Source organism: Micropterus salmoides, unplaced genomic scaffold (assembly GCF_014851395.1).
Source record: "Micropterus salmoides isolate LMB-PRFRI ecotype aquatic unplaced genomic scaffold, ASM1485139v1 Ms_hic_scaffold_3, whole genome shotgun sequence".
Lineage (NCBI taxonomy): Eukaryota > Metazoa > Chordata > Actinopteri > Centrarchiformes > Centrarchidae > Micropterus > Micropterus salmoides.
In genome coordinates, this window is record NW_024042261.1 from 11,002,226 (window position 1) to 11,016,290 (window position 14,065).

The window sequence follows — 14,065 nt, forward strand, 5'->3', positions numbered from 1 at the left end:
GTCATTTACAACACAAGACTGGGGGGGTTTTGATATTCCACCAAAACGTGAAAGGGTTTTTTTGTCTCTCTCTTTCTCTCTCTCTAGTTAAAATGAAACTTTCTCACAATAATGGTTTTGTTTTCTCACTTCTCTCAATCAACAAAAACAGGGCCAAAGGATGACGTTTGGGCAGTGTCAAAAGGCTGCCCTACAATGGATGTCGACAGAAACAATAAAACACCTTGAAAGCTATTACCAGCCAGTAGCTTTCTTGTCATCTAGCACGCTTCAAACTTATTTATGACCCGGTTTGAGGAGCAACTTGTAAAAACTCTTCATTTTTACTACGATCCTTATTAGAATTAACTTTTGTCACGTGCATTTTAAAGTGCATAAACATAGGCTACAGCAAGTTTCTCCAAAAATGTCTGTGGCGCAAGCTGCAGACACTCGTGCGTAAGGGATCTAACACATAATATGTCCTGTTATTATCACACTGATTATCCAGAGTTTAATAGTCTGTTAAACATGCTAGAGTGACCGAGTTATCACTATTCTTCTCCCGAGCTATCCCGAGATGATAGAATGGGGAGGATGGAGGGATGGTGGTGGAGCGATATCAGCTCGGAGGAGAGCCGAGATAAAACGATCGAGGGGGTCTTTTTCTTCTTCTTCTCCGGCGTTTTGTTGTGTGTGATAAGGAGGAGGAGGAGGAGTAAAGGAGGAAGAGGAGGAGAAGGGGGAGAGATGGAGGGAGGGGGGGCAAGAGACCCCGCCGCGTTTTGACCCTCCGAAACCTCCCCGCGCACCGCACACCACCACCATCATCACTCCTCCTCCTCCTCCTCCTCCTTCTTCTTCTTCTTCTCTCCTCTTGAGACTGAAAACACCATCGCTCATTCCCAGCCGTGACATTTTGCAGCCTGTCGCCGTCTGCTGCGCGGACAGCGAGCACAAGGAGCCAAAAAGGAAGGGACTCTTTTTATCCGTCCCCCACAGCAGCGAGCATCCCGACGGCTGCGAGCCGGAGCTAGAGACCAGGCGGAGGCGAGGCGCTGCAGGAAGCCGCTGCTCCTTTTCACCGGGGTTCTGGACTACACAGGACACGGCCCGAGCAGGGATAGCTACAGCGAATATTTACGTCTCGGTGGGACATTTTACACCATTCGCCGGGGCTTTGCATATCGGCTACGCTACTCATCAGCCAATAGCATTTAATAGGCTGCGAGCTTTATTGCCGCTAAGTGTATTATAAACCATTAAGCTCACGTCGGCAGTAGCGTCCACAAGGATATCATCGTCCATAAACCTCCAGTCCCATCATAATGTTGTAATATAAAACGCGATGGACTCGGAGTAAACAGACAGAAGGAGCAGGTCTTCACTGTTTCTTATTCTCAGCCTTGTGTTTTTGTTGAATCCGTACAGGCTGCTTTTGCATGATGTTAACCGTGTTTAACAACCTCAGTGATAATCAATTATATAAAAAAAACTAAAAAACAATCACATATACTTTTATTTCCAGGACGCCAGGGACAGAGGAAGGGAGCAAAGCTCGCTGGACTAGCCGAGCAGCGCATCATCATCTCCGGTGTTGTACTGGCTGTCGAGTCGCATGGAGAAGAGGGTAGGTCTGCTGATTATTAGGCTATTATTATTATCATTATTATTATTATTTTTATTATTATTATTATTATTTATGTGAATGCTTTGGACCAGTGCCTGGCTGGATACCAGCTTTTATATCACCAAGGAGAAGATGTAATTAGGAAGACATCATTATGGGAGCATATGGGTGGGAATCCTCTTTGCACTGCTGGGTCTCTGGCCATGCAACACACAAGGCCCACTGGAAAAAGACTAGTGGGTTGTTACTGGCGTGGGCTTAATGTTTAGGGAAACACAGCAGAAAAACCTGCCAGCAGAAGCATCACAGCAACCGAGAAATCCCTTTTTTGTACTGTAAAGAAAAACAGTTCTTCATATGCCACCAAATGTTTATTTGTAAAGCAACTTTTAAGGTCACCACCTTTCATAATCCCTAATTCATAAGGTGATGTGCAGTTCAGTGGAGGTTAGGCTATGTATAACTTGCAATCTAGATGTCAGCAACCTTTCAAAACACTTACAAACTGTTGATTTGCCTCTTACATTTAACCCTCTCCTTAGAATAATATGGATTTATTGCTGTGTAGTGTCAGCCAGGCGTTAGAATGGCACAAAGGGCTAGCTCAGTCATTAAGAGGCAGAGGAGAGGAGATGCAGCACTTCAACTCCGTAAGTAGGTCAGTTTTTTTGCTACAGTGATTCGGAGGCATGGTGGTGGCGGAGGTGGAGGAGAAACAGGCAGTGGCTGACGAGCAGCAGGCGGACTGAGACCTCTGAGTGGAGGAGAGCAATTAGAGATGTACAGTGTGTAGGCAGAAAATCACTGCTGTATGAAAACAGAGCAGGGTAGAGAGTGCTGAGAAGCAGAGGAAAGGTCCAAACACATACTGGCCCAGTCTCAACTCAACCAGCTTAAAATTCAAATAAAGAGATTCCCAATAAAATAGCTTTCTGCTGTTTGTTTAATAATATAAATGTACCTACTTTCTGGGTATATGTGACGAAAACTGGATGTTAAAAAGAGAAACATGGATGTTACCCTATGTTTCACGGGCCCTTTCAACGTTATAGTGTCCTATTTTGTGCAGTAGCCTAATAACGCTGTATAATAAGGAAACGCTTATGAAATTTGAAGAAAATCAAATGGCGATTGGAGGTCTAATGCGTGTTTGCTGAAAACATGTCGGGACGCCTTAAAGAGTTTTAAAAGTTGTAGTTGTTTTGTGGCACTGTGTTGATCGCACTTTTATAACACGTCCAACGTGATTTGTTTGCTTTTTTCTGCTTTAAATACAGGAGCGAATCTAAACGTCCATATAGGCTACCAGTAGCCAAAAACATTTTTACTTAAGGCAACTTTAACAAATGCGTGATTAACTTTTAAATAGCCTCCTTTGTATCTGCTTTCGGCCGTGTAGTTATAGTTTGTTCCAACTTTTTTTGTTGTTCTCAGTCTTTTTTTATTTAAGTGCAGAAGAAAACTACGAATCTTCAGCCAAATTCGGCAAGGTTTTTGTTAGATATTTAGATCCTTTCTAGAGGTCAAAAAAAAAAAAAAGTCCTAAAGCAAAGTCACATTTCACTTGTGTTTTCTAAATCGACGCATTGACGAAACTAATGCGTTTGCGTGGTAATTACAGGATTATTTCTTTATGTACAGCAATGGCATTAGTATTAGATAATAAGCATTGTACAAAAAAATAAAAATGTAGATGTTTACAAAGGTAAATGGACCCGTTAATTCAGAGCCTCTGAAATATGAGAGGAAGCTGTGCACCCATTTCATTTTCTATTTATTTTTTTACACAGTTTTCTGTTTCAGTCCAATATAAATCCAGTTCTACAAAGCTAAATGATGTAATTCCTACATCGACTCTGGGCATATGTTTTCCCAGCAGCAGCCTAAACACGCCCGTCAAGCCAGCAATAACTTTTCTGCGTCGGTGGAAATAAACACAATTAAAACGTGTAATGAAAATGCTGTCCTGCCACCTGAAGCCTGTTTACCAGCTCTGTGACTTTAAAAAAAAAAGGGAAAATTCGCGGAATTTGTCATCTCGACTTGTGCGCTTTGATCCGCTTGACGCGCAGAAACCGGATAGGGGCCGTGCGTAAAGAGAGACGCGCAATCCGATAGCGGTGATTGTGTTAATAGCCAGTCTCCATAAAAACTAGAAGGTGTCCCGGCCAGGGCCTCAGAGCAGGTGCTTTCTGTGATCCCGGTGGCCATATGGGACTCTGAAAAACAACAATTTGATAAGCCATTTAGGACAGTGGTTCCCAAAGTGGGGTCCGACAACCTCCAGGGGTCCTGTAGAAGTGTTTGCAGGAGGGCACTGCTTGCACATGAAAAGGGATAATTTAATTTCTCTATGATTTCATTCCCAGAGGTTAACACAGAGATAATTTGAAAGAATAATTGATTTTATGTTGGGTTTCACTGTTGCTGCCTCAGCACTTGCAATTTAGTTTTGATGCACTCCATAAATACCAAGAAAAATAATCCCAACCCCCCTAGAAATATAGTTTTAATTACTGCAAATCTGAAAGAATAACATAGGTATCACTGTCCCTGCAGTTACCTCCAGTTGTACTCATCTGTTGTAAAGCACAACTCTCACAAGCTCACTCACTATTCAGGATAGCACAAGCACAAGAGTGCTTGTGCTATGTGCCACAAGCACAAGAGTCCTGCCACCTAGCAGGTGCCGTCTGTCTGTCTGTGATCCCAGTGGCCCTGTGGGACTGCACCTGGAGTCCCCTTAATCCAGCAGAAACAGAAACAGAGGCAGATCTGCTGACCTGAGCAACGTTGCCTCAGAGACATAAGCTGCAGTGAAGCACAAATTAGCTCTGTAACACAGAGGACAGGGGGAAACAAGGGAGTCATGTATATTCATGATGCTATGTGTGCGAGCGCTGTTTGTCTCTGGCTGTATCTGTGCATGTGAATGTGTCTGTGAGTGTGCCATATGTGTGTCTGATTCACTGTGTCTGTGTGTGTGTGTCTGTGTGTGTGTGAGAGAGTGGGCCCCAGCGAGGCTGTCACAGCGGCCTGTGAGGGACATCTCAGCACGGCTCCTGCCTAGTCTGAGTTTAGGAGGGAGGAGACGACATTAGCAGCTACTGTCTTCCTCCAAGGATCTCATCTCCCTCTTTGCTCTTCACCTCCTTTGCTGAAGTGAAAGGAAAGAGATTGTCAAGGTTTTCTAATAAGGGAAATGGGGCTTAAGCACACACAACTGGATTGTACAGTAGCCTACACAAAACTGCCTAACTGTCTTATTGGTCTATCAATGTACACACACACACACACACACGCACACACAGGGAGTAGTATTCAGCCACAGTATATCATTGTAAATATTAGAATAATTTGAGTAAAGAAGAGGCTTTTCGGACTTGTTTTTGTTGATGACGTTTGTTTTGTTTTGCTTGTAATGATTGAAGCATTTTTCCACTATAACGTAACTGTCACTAAAATCTATAAATACTAATGCATGAACACACAGGAGAGCTGAATCGATTAGTCAATTAACCGACCAGCAGATCCACAGAAAATGAATCAGCAACAACCAAAAAAGCTTCTGAATGTTTCTTAGTTTTTCTATGATCATAAACGGAATATATTTGGCTTTTGGACTGTTTTATCTGATAAAACAAGCTAATTAAATATGTCATGTTTTCTGACATATTAAGAAAATTAATCAGTCCTAATGATAAAAATAAATGCCAGTTTCAGCCTTTGTACACACACACACACACACACCACACACACACACACACACACAAACACACATGCAACATCAATTTCTAATAGCTTATTTGTAGCACAAAATGTGTCCCACAGCTCAGACGCAACACTGCAGATCTCCTAACTGAGAGTCCAATAAGCTGTGTGGCTGAAGCCCTCTGACAGCTCAGCCACATAATAAAATCACAATAAGATTTGATGTCAGACAGGCACAGATGTCGAATGTGTCTCATGTTTACTGTCTCTCCATCTAATTGTGTTTCAGTATGAAGAGCTGGTGCACTACTCAGGGTCGGAGGGCATGTCGGTGGGGGGGTACGGCGACGACGTCAGGCCGTTTCCTCCCCCACAGTACGGACCCACTATCCCCGACTCCCTCAAACACCACAAAGACCAGATCTATGGGTAAGTGAAAACACACTGAAAGGGTTAAAGTTCTCAGACGAAATCACAGACAGCGCTCAAAAACAAGTCCACAGCTGGTTAAATATACACTCGTCAGTCACAAGGTAGCCACACCTTAAAGCAAACCTGTTTCATCATTTATTTTACTGTAAATGGGACCATAATTTACTAAATGAACATCATGCTGTTTTAAAGAAGACTTGAAACTTGAGACTATAAACTCATTGGGAAAGTAACTGAGGTTACAAATCAAGTGAGGAGTAGGCTCATTTAGTCATTAACACCAATGCAATCAGACTTTTTTTTTTAAACCAGTGGAGTCGCCACCTGCTGGCTGTTAGAAAGAATGCACATTTAAGTTACTTCCTCATTGGCTTCATTTTCAGACACAGAGGTTGCCCCTGGGGTGGAAACAGTGATTTATGTAGCCCATTAGTGACTAGAAAATAGTATGTTTTAATTGCATTTGTACGCTTTGAGCAGATTAACATACTGTATATTTTTGTATACTGACTATAAAAATAAATGTGAATGTTTACAGCTGTCTGCTTTATAAATACTGTGTTGTAGTTTCTTCTAATACCTTCTGTAAATGTATCGTGTGTACACTATGTCAACTGTTACTGTGTTTATGTATAGTATGTTAACTGTGTGTGTCTTTGTGTATGTGTGTGTGTGTGTGTGTGTGTGTGTGTGTGTGTGTGTGTGCATGCAGTCACCCACTGTTTCCACTGCTGGCCTTAGTGTTTGAAAAGTGCGAGCTCGCCACCTGCTCCCCTCGAAACTCCGTTTCCCCTTCAGCCAACTCCCACCTCCCCGGCATGACCAATCTCAGCGACGTCTGCTCCTCTGAATCCTTCAACGACGACATCGCCGCGTTTGCAAAGCAGGTGAGCGACAGCTGTGAGGGCCAATTTTACAGAACAGACAGTTAAATGTTTTTGTAATATTTGTGTTTATATTGTGTTGCAGATCCGTTCGGAGAAGCCCATATTTTCTTCCAATCCCGAGCTGGACAACTTGGTATGATACATGCTGAAATCACGCTAAAATATGAACAAACTTTTTCACACATGCATTGTGGGATATGTGTTGATAAGTAATCCACATTCTCCTCTCCACAGATGATCCAGGCCATACAGGTTCTTCGTTTTCATTTACTGGAGTTAGAGAAGGTTAGTGCGAGAGAAGCATGTCTTTATTGGTCAATCTCAACTTTTTTTGTGTTTTTTTGTTTGTGTGCGTTAAGGTGCTTGTGGGAAGGTCTGACATCCAGCACTTGTGTGTCAGTGCTAAGCAGCACTATAATCACATGCTGTTTGCCATAAAATTTATGAATAAACAAAGTTTGTTTAATCATAGTTTTAAACAGGAGGAATTATTACAGCAAGCAAAAACTGCTTAAATGTACGTATGAGCATGTGTATGTTGTTTTAATAAGAGAGACTTGAAAAAATATGAACCTGTCCCTTTAATGTTGACAGCACTACTATGACCTTTTTTAGGCACTGATTAGGAAGTGATGTTAACATGTTAACGTGCACTGATGAATATAAATCTGTTTCCGAAGGTGCATGACCTGTGTGATAACTTCTGCCATCGCTACATCACCTGTCTGAAGGGAAAAATGCCCACAGACCTCATCCTGGATGACCGGGAGGGCGGCTCCAAGTCTGACATGGAGGACTTCACTGGATCCTGCTCCAGTCTGTCGGAGCAGGTGAGACGAGCTGAATGTCGAACAAGAAGCTGCATCCACTGGATGTCTGAATAATGACTCCTTGTTCTCTCACCTGTTGGGAATTCCCCATCTTCCACCACTACTCCAACCTCCTCTCAATCTCTCTGTCCCTGCAGAATGCATCATGGTTACGGGAGCCAGATGAATGCGCCACTACTCCTCTGGGAACACCAGGCACCTGTGGCCTGCCTTCACTCAGCACAGCAGACAACTGTAGCGACACAGGTAAACACACACACAGTAAAAATACTGCTGTGTGAAAGAAACACTGCACTGCACAGCAAGGATGCATGAAGGGAAAGAAATTTGTACCTGCAACATTCACACACAGTCTACTTATTGATGTATATGCATATATAATATGCATCTGGCATAACTTCATCTCATCAGCTAATCATTGTTGTTAATACCTGATATTGTGGATATGATACACTTTGGTTGTTTACATATTTGTAGCAGAATTTACCAGTGTTACAGTAATTGTTCTTAAATAGTATTAACTGTAATGCAACATTTTAATCAGTTTACACATAGGAAAGCATTCATGTTATTATTATTACAATTACAGTGAGTTTTGCATGTAGATGTGTTCAATTATATGTCAAATTCGAAAAGCAACACTGAAAAGTCTCATTACTTTTTGGCTCAAAAATGGTATTGGTAAATAGATGTAATTGTAAAAAAAAAAAAATACAACATGCCTGTCAAAACATACAGTTACACCTTAATAGACACTCACACAGAGTTATGATATACGTGCGTCCCTGCAGGCGATGGTCTGGACGGAGGAATGGCCTCCCCCAGTACAGGAGAAGAGGACGAGTCCGACAGAGACCGGAGGAACAACAAGAAGAGAGGGATCTTTCCCAAAGTGGCCACAAACATCATGAGAGCATGGCTCTTCCAGCACCTGTCGGTGAGAGCGCTTTGTCACGTTCTCTGTCAAGTAAAATTATTACACTTGAACATATTGAATGTGGACCATATTAAAACCATCCCGCAGAGCTGTAACACAGAGCCTGTGTATAGCGCTGTATGGGAGCATAATGAAAGAGAGGATTTAGTGTGAGGCAAAACATCACTGACAAGAATAGATAGAGAGGGGAACTGAGTGTATAATGGAGGTCAATTAAATTAATGAAAAAATGGAGGATTAAGTGATTATGTGAATATGCTCGCTATTGAATAACTGTGGAAGTGATAGAAATGGAGTGAGTAATTGTTGGTGAGGTAATTAGTTACTAAATGAGGCGGGTCAAATGTTGCCTCACTCCAATTATTATGTGTGTGTGTGTGTGAGAGAGAGAGAAATACAGAGAGGGAGTGAGAGGTTGAGAATGTGAGTGCAGATGGAAGGTCATCAGTATTCACTCATTTCAATCACGTAGGCTATTTCATTGTAGATTATTATGTCACTAGTAGCCTCAAGATTATCCCCTCGTTGATCCACACACATTTGCCCACATCAAAACAAGCCACCAAAGCCTCACTTGTGAGTCTGGAGTGTTTGGATTTCTTTAACCCTAGCTCTTTGTGTCCTCTCCCAGCACCCGTACCCGTCTGAGGAGCAGAAGAAGCAGCTGGCGCAGGACACAGGACTGACCATCTTACAGGTCAACAACTGGTCAGTGCACTCTCAAATCAATACACTAATTCTAGCCCTGTGGCTTATCAATAATCAGTTAAACTGTCATGTTTAAATGCAAAGCGTCAACTTTCAATTTAACAACATGGCCGTTGCCACGTCAATAATATGTTGGCGTGATAGTCTGCTGTAGAAATGAACCGTATCAGTATTTCACACCTCACTTAAGTCGCATTTTTTTGTCTTTGTAACTCTTTATTGTGCAAATAAGTGTCAGTTAACTGAAAGGTGGCACTTTCACTAGACCTTTAGAGGAGACTATAATCTATTTTATTAGAGAGAAGCTTGTAACAGTGGAAGAAATGTCCTGCGAAGCACTTTTTTTCTGAAGCCGCAGCACAGTAAAAATCCATTTTCTCTATGTTCATAAAACAGAATTGCAAATCAATATCCAATAATCAGATGGTTTATTGCTCCCAAATTCCCTCTTCACTTCCCAGGCACACATACATCTGCACACACACACAAGCATACACACCCAAACACATGCATACACACACACACCTGTTCTGATCAATTAGTTTCATTAGGTTAATTTTCTGTACCACAGAAACACTTACAAAACCAAATTATGAAATGTGTGTTACATGTTAAACAATAGATTTTGTTATCTGATTATGTGCATGTTTTCATCTGTACCCCTGCACACACACACACACACACACACACACAGTGACCCGATCAATGCAGATCAATCAATTATCACAGGGCGATCGATACTTGCTCTGCCCTAATGTTGATTTACTCTGCCCTCTGAAAGGGTTAAGTGGTTGTAAAATGGAAAAGGTTAATAGTCTCCTGGTCAGCCTTTTTCTCCATTAACGGCAGCCTTGTCCATCGCTCTCTCTCTCTCTCTGTTCTTTCTTTATGTCTCTCTTCCCTGTGCAGGTTCATCAACGCCAGGAGGAGAATAGTTCAGCCGATGATTGACCAGTCAAATCGCTCAGGTCGGTGTTTATAAGTCAGTCAGCCGGTCGGTCGCTCTGTAAACATCTCTGTGTATATATGAGCTTGTGTGTGTTGTATATTTGTGTCTGATGGCGTGTTGTCTCACAGGTCAGGGTGGTCCCTACAGCCCAGAGGGAGCAGCTCTTGGGGGCTACGGGCTTGATGGACAGGCCCACCTCGGCCTTCGAACAGCAGGTACAGTAGCCTGAAGTGAAATACTGCTTACTTTCACATACTGACAGTACACCATATACTACTACAGGATAAAGCTGGTGATATATATTATTATTTTTACTGTCAAATCCCATGAATGAACAAAACCAACACTGAATTGATGCTAGTAACAAGTGTGTGTGTGTGTGTGTGTGTGTGTGTGTGTGTGTGTGTGTGTGTGTGTGTGTGTGTGTGTGTTTATCCAAAGCCTGATATATTTTCTTCCTCTGTGACATAAAGCTCCATTGTTGTCTAAAGACTATTATGAAAACACCAATGAGCCACACTGTCACATGGGGTCATCACATGTTCCCTAATTAACACACACACTGTAGTTTATTTTGACTCAGTCCTACACACACTGTCCTGCTGCCCTAAAATACTCACTAGAGCACCAAATGTGGATTAATCTGCAGCTGAAAATAGTCCCCAACAAGAGTAACTTTAAGTTTGACCTCTTCATTTGTCATAAATGAAGCCACAGATGGGTTTCAGAAGTGGAAAATATTAAGAAAAGCGCTGTCACACTGCTCATTTTAGTCTTTCCATAGCATTTGTTGACAATAAGAAAAATATACAAAATCACCAGCCGTAACCTTTAAGTCGACTCATGGAAAGGTCAAAAGGAGATCGTAAAACGTAGGCACTGCTGTGTACCTTGATAAGGGACAGAGTTGAACTGAGAAATCTTAAATAAAAATGAGATATACTGTAGATATTTATCTCTGTTTAATCCTCATTTGCCTTTTCATTAAATACTATGAAAATAAATATTTAGAAGCATAAATAAAGTGACTCACCTACTGTTTAATGATGTGTTAGAGGTGTTTTCGTTACGGACTTCTACACACCCCTAAACAACTTCACTACTTATATCTGCTTTTTAACATCATTTAAATGATTGATTTTTATCACCTGTTCAATTCCTTATGCTGGAGAAGGCATCGTTGTGTGGGAAGTTGTGGACTGAAGCTATAAAAAGAGAATATGTGATTTTAGTGTGAAGTAAAGGTCAGCAGATCACCAAAAATCACGACAAAACCTCTGAACCTCTCACACTGACAGACACATCTTTTAATACATTAGACACTAGACAATAAGTACATCCAAGGTATTAATGTTTTCTGATGCTGTTGGAAGAAAAACTAGCTACAATCTCACGCTGTGCAGCCATTTAATTTCGAAATCTGAAAGCTTCCAAAAAGAATTGAATTTTAGGAAAATATGCATAAAATAAGTTAGAGCTGGAACAAATTAATGCAGAATATATATGAGATATCATCAGACAGTGAATAAGGTGATTTTAACAAAAAGGGGAAATAAAGACTGTATGTTATGGGGTTAACATAGTGGGAAGGCATGCTTACATTTTAAGATCAGTTGAGAAACACAAAATGCAGATGTTTCATCTCTGTGCTAAATAGATAAATGAATAACAGATTATGGCTTTAATGACCAGTTTCAGTTATGGAGAACCATCAAATTATGTTCTCCCCAGTGCAGATCAAAACATGATTTAGTCAAGTAAAGTTACTGATTAAAAAAAAAACATTGCCCACTATTACTTTCCCACTTGACTGTTGTTTTATTATACTGTGAATGAGGATGGTGTACTTTGCCAAAGGCAGATTTTTATTTAGGAACCAAATTTTATATCCCACTTTATCTCCACTGAGAATGTAAACCTGTCCTCTGCGTCTCCCCACCAGGTCTCCAGGGGATGTCTTCTCTGCAGGGCGACTACCCCGGCGCCCTACTGTCCCAACCAGGCTACCCTCCCCACCCGGGACCGTCCCTCCACCCATACCCAGGCCCACATCCCCACACCGCCATGCTGCTCCACCCGCCGCCACACGCACACCCCGCAGAGCCACTCCTCGCCCAGGGACTGGACATACATGCACACTAGCTGTGGGGGCAGTTAGGGAGTGTGTGTGTGTGAGTGTTGGCAAATGACTGTATGAATCTGTGTATGTGAGTGTGTGCGATGATCCATATGTGTGTGTGTGTGTGCGCGCGCTGCTGTGTATGTGTAATGACACATACAGAACACTATTTAAAGAAAAAAGACACATTTCTCCGAAAGTTTACATTCCCCACTGAGAGACACTGACCTCTATGTAGCTGTTCCACTCGCTAACACACACACAGACACACAAGTAGACATAAACATAACACACACACACACACCGTCGTCTGGACCCACAGATTTAAGCCATACCTCTTTCAGAGTAGAAGTGCTTCCTCCTCTCCAAATGTCTCCACTGTGTCCTGTGGGTGAGACACATGCTTTAAACTACACTTCCCATCATGCCTGCCGAATCACAGGAAGACGGTCGTCCGATCGGAGAGACAGATGCATATTTATCCCCAGACTTTGCAACTGCACACGGACGTTACTGGATGGGACCTGATCCTGTGAATACGCCTTCGTCACTACTCCCTGTCTTCCTTCACACGTTACACACACAAACACACACTTTATTTAAAGCTGATTTTTCCGGGTTTTTTCTTATACTATTTTTGTATTTATGTGTGCCACGCCAGACGGATGCGGCTTCACGTGAGCTTGTTGAAATATTAGTGCTCTTCCTCAGCATGAAGCTAAACACTATGAATGACTTCCAGTCTGCCTCGCTCTCGTACCACTGACCTCCTTAAGATGCCAACCGGTGTCCGTTACCTTAGGATCGTTCCTAAACTCGCGCAAACACACAGAATACACACATAGCAACATGCACTACACTGAAAACCATTTCTACACACACACACACACACACACACACACACACAATCGTCTATAAGCATTTCTAGTTCATTTTGTCTGTCACAGCGGTGTGTGAGGGGAGCTGCAGCCAAAGGACTCTTAAAACATTCGGCTCCCTCTCCACTCTGCACGAACTGCTGAAACATTTCTGAATGATGATGGGAAATACAGTTAAAGTATTAAAATGTTTTTTTTGTAAGACTTGTCACTCGTCATCTGTTTGTGTTTGTTGTCTGAGTCATTGCTCTGGCGCAGGTGGTGATGGATTTGAAGTATCCGACAACAGTTATTTGTATAGAGGAACTGTGTAGTCAAGGTAAAGAAACTGAAAATGCAGGTCAGAGTGTCCCATTTTTATCCTACACGTTTTAAAACAGGTTTTTAGTAACTAAATTGATAGAGGTCAGTATGCATAGATTTACTTGATTTTGGATTGAGTGTGCAGTTTTTATCAACAGCTTTTGTTAACTGCACAAAACAAAATGGCAGATTTTGGTGAGATAGGAAGAATCCATCCATCCATCGTCAACTGCTTATCCTGCGTACAGGGTCGCGGGGGGGCTGGAGCCAATCCCAGCTGATATCGGGCGCAAGGCGGGGTACACCCTGGACAGGTCGCCAGGAGATAGGAAGAATATTTTTTTAAACTATTTTGATTAGAAACTAGCTCAATTTGTATCACTTCCTGTTAGTACAAAAAGGTAAACTACATTAATTTATTATACACAAACTGCAAGTTAAAGGGAAATTCAGCCATTCCAGAGGAAAAATTGTTGATATTTGAACTCAATAGCCAAACAAAGACACTTTCAGAAGCTCTGAAACACATTATTGAAGCAATCCTTATATTATACCTGTATTTATCATAACATTATCGCCAGGACGCAGAAGAGGGAGAGCGTCCAGCTGGAATTGTGTTTGTTTGTTTCCCACTTATAGAGCCAGGGCTGTGTACAAACACCAGATTTGTCTTTCAGTACACACACAGAACGGACAGATGGC

The 14,065-nt window shown here is 42.0% G+C and overlaps 1 protein-coding gene across 1 annotated transcript; it reads left to right on the plus strand.

Moving 5' to 3' along the window:
• Window positions 1-818: 818 nt before the first annotated feature.
• meis3 (myeloid ecotropic viral integration site 3) lies at window positions 819-13,262 on the plus strand. The gene is made up of 13 exons (XM_038692212.1): window positions 819-1,129; window positions 1,508-1,609; window positions 5,610-5,749; window positions 6,465-6,639; window positions 6,722-6,772; window positions 6,874-6,924; window positions 7,320-7,469; window positions 7,607-7,715; window positions 8,261-8,406; window positions 9,038-9,114; window positions 10,024-10,082; window positions 10,192-10,278; window positions 12,006-13,262. Exons 2-13 carry the CDS (start codon window positions 1,598-1,600, stop codon window positions 12,203-12,205), a joined length of 1,257 nt encoding a protein of 418 aa, XP_038548140.1. The 5' UTR covers window positions 819-1,129; window positions 1,508-1,597; the 3' UTR covers window positions 12,206-13,262.
• The last annotated feature ends 803 nt before the right edge of the window (window positions 13,263-14,065 follow it).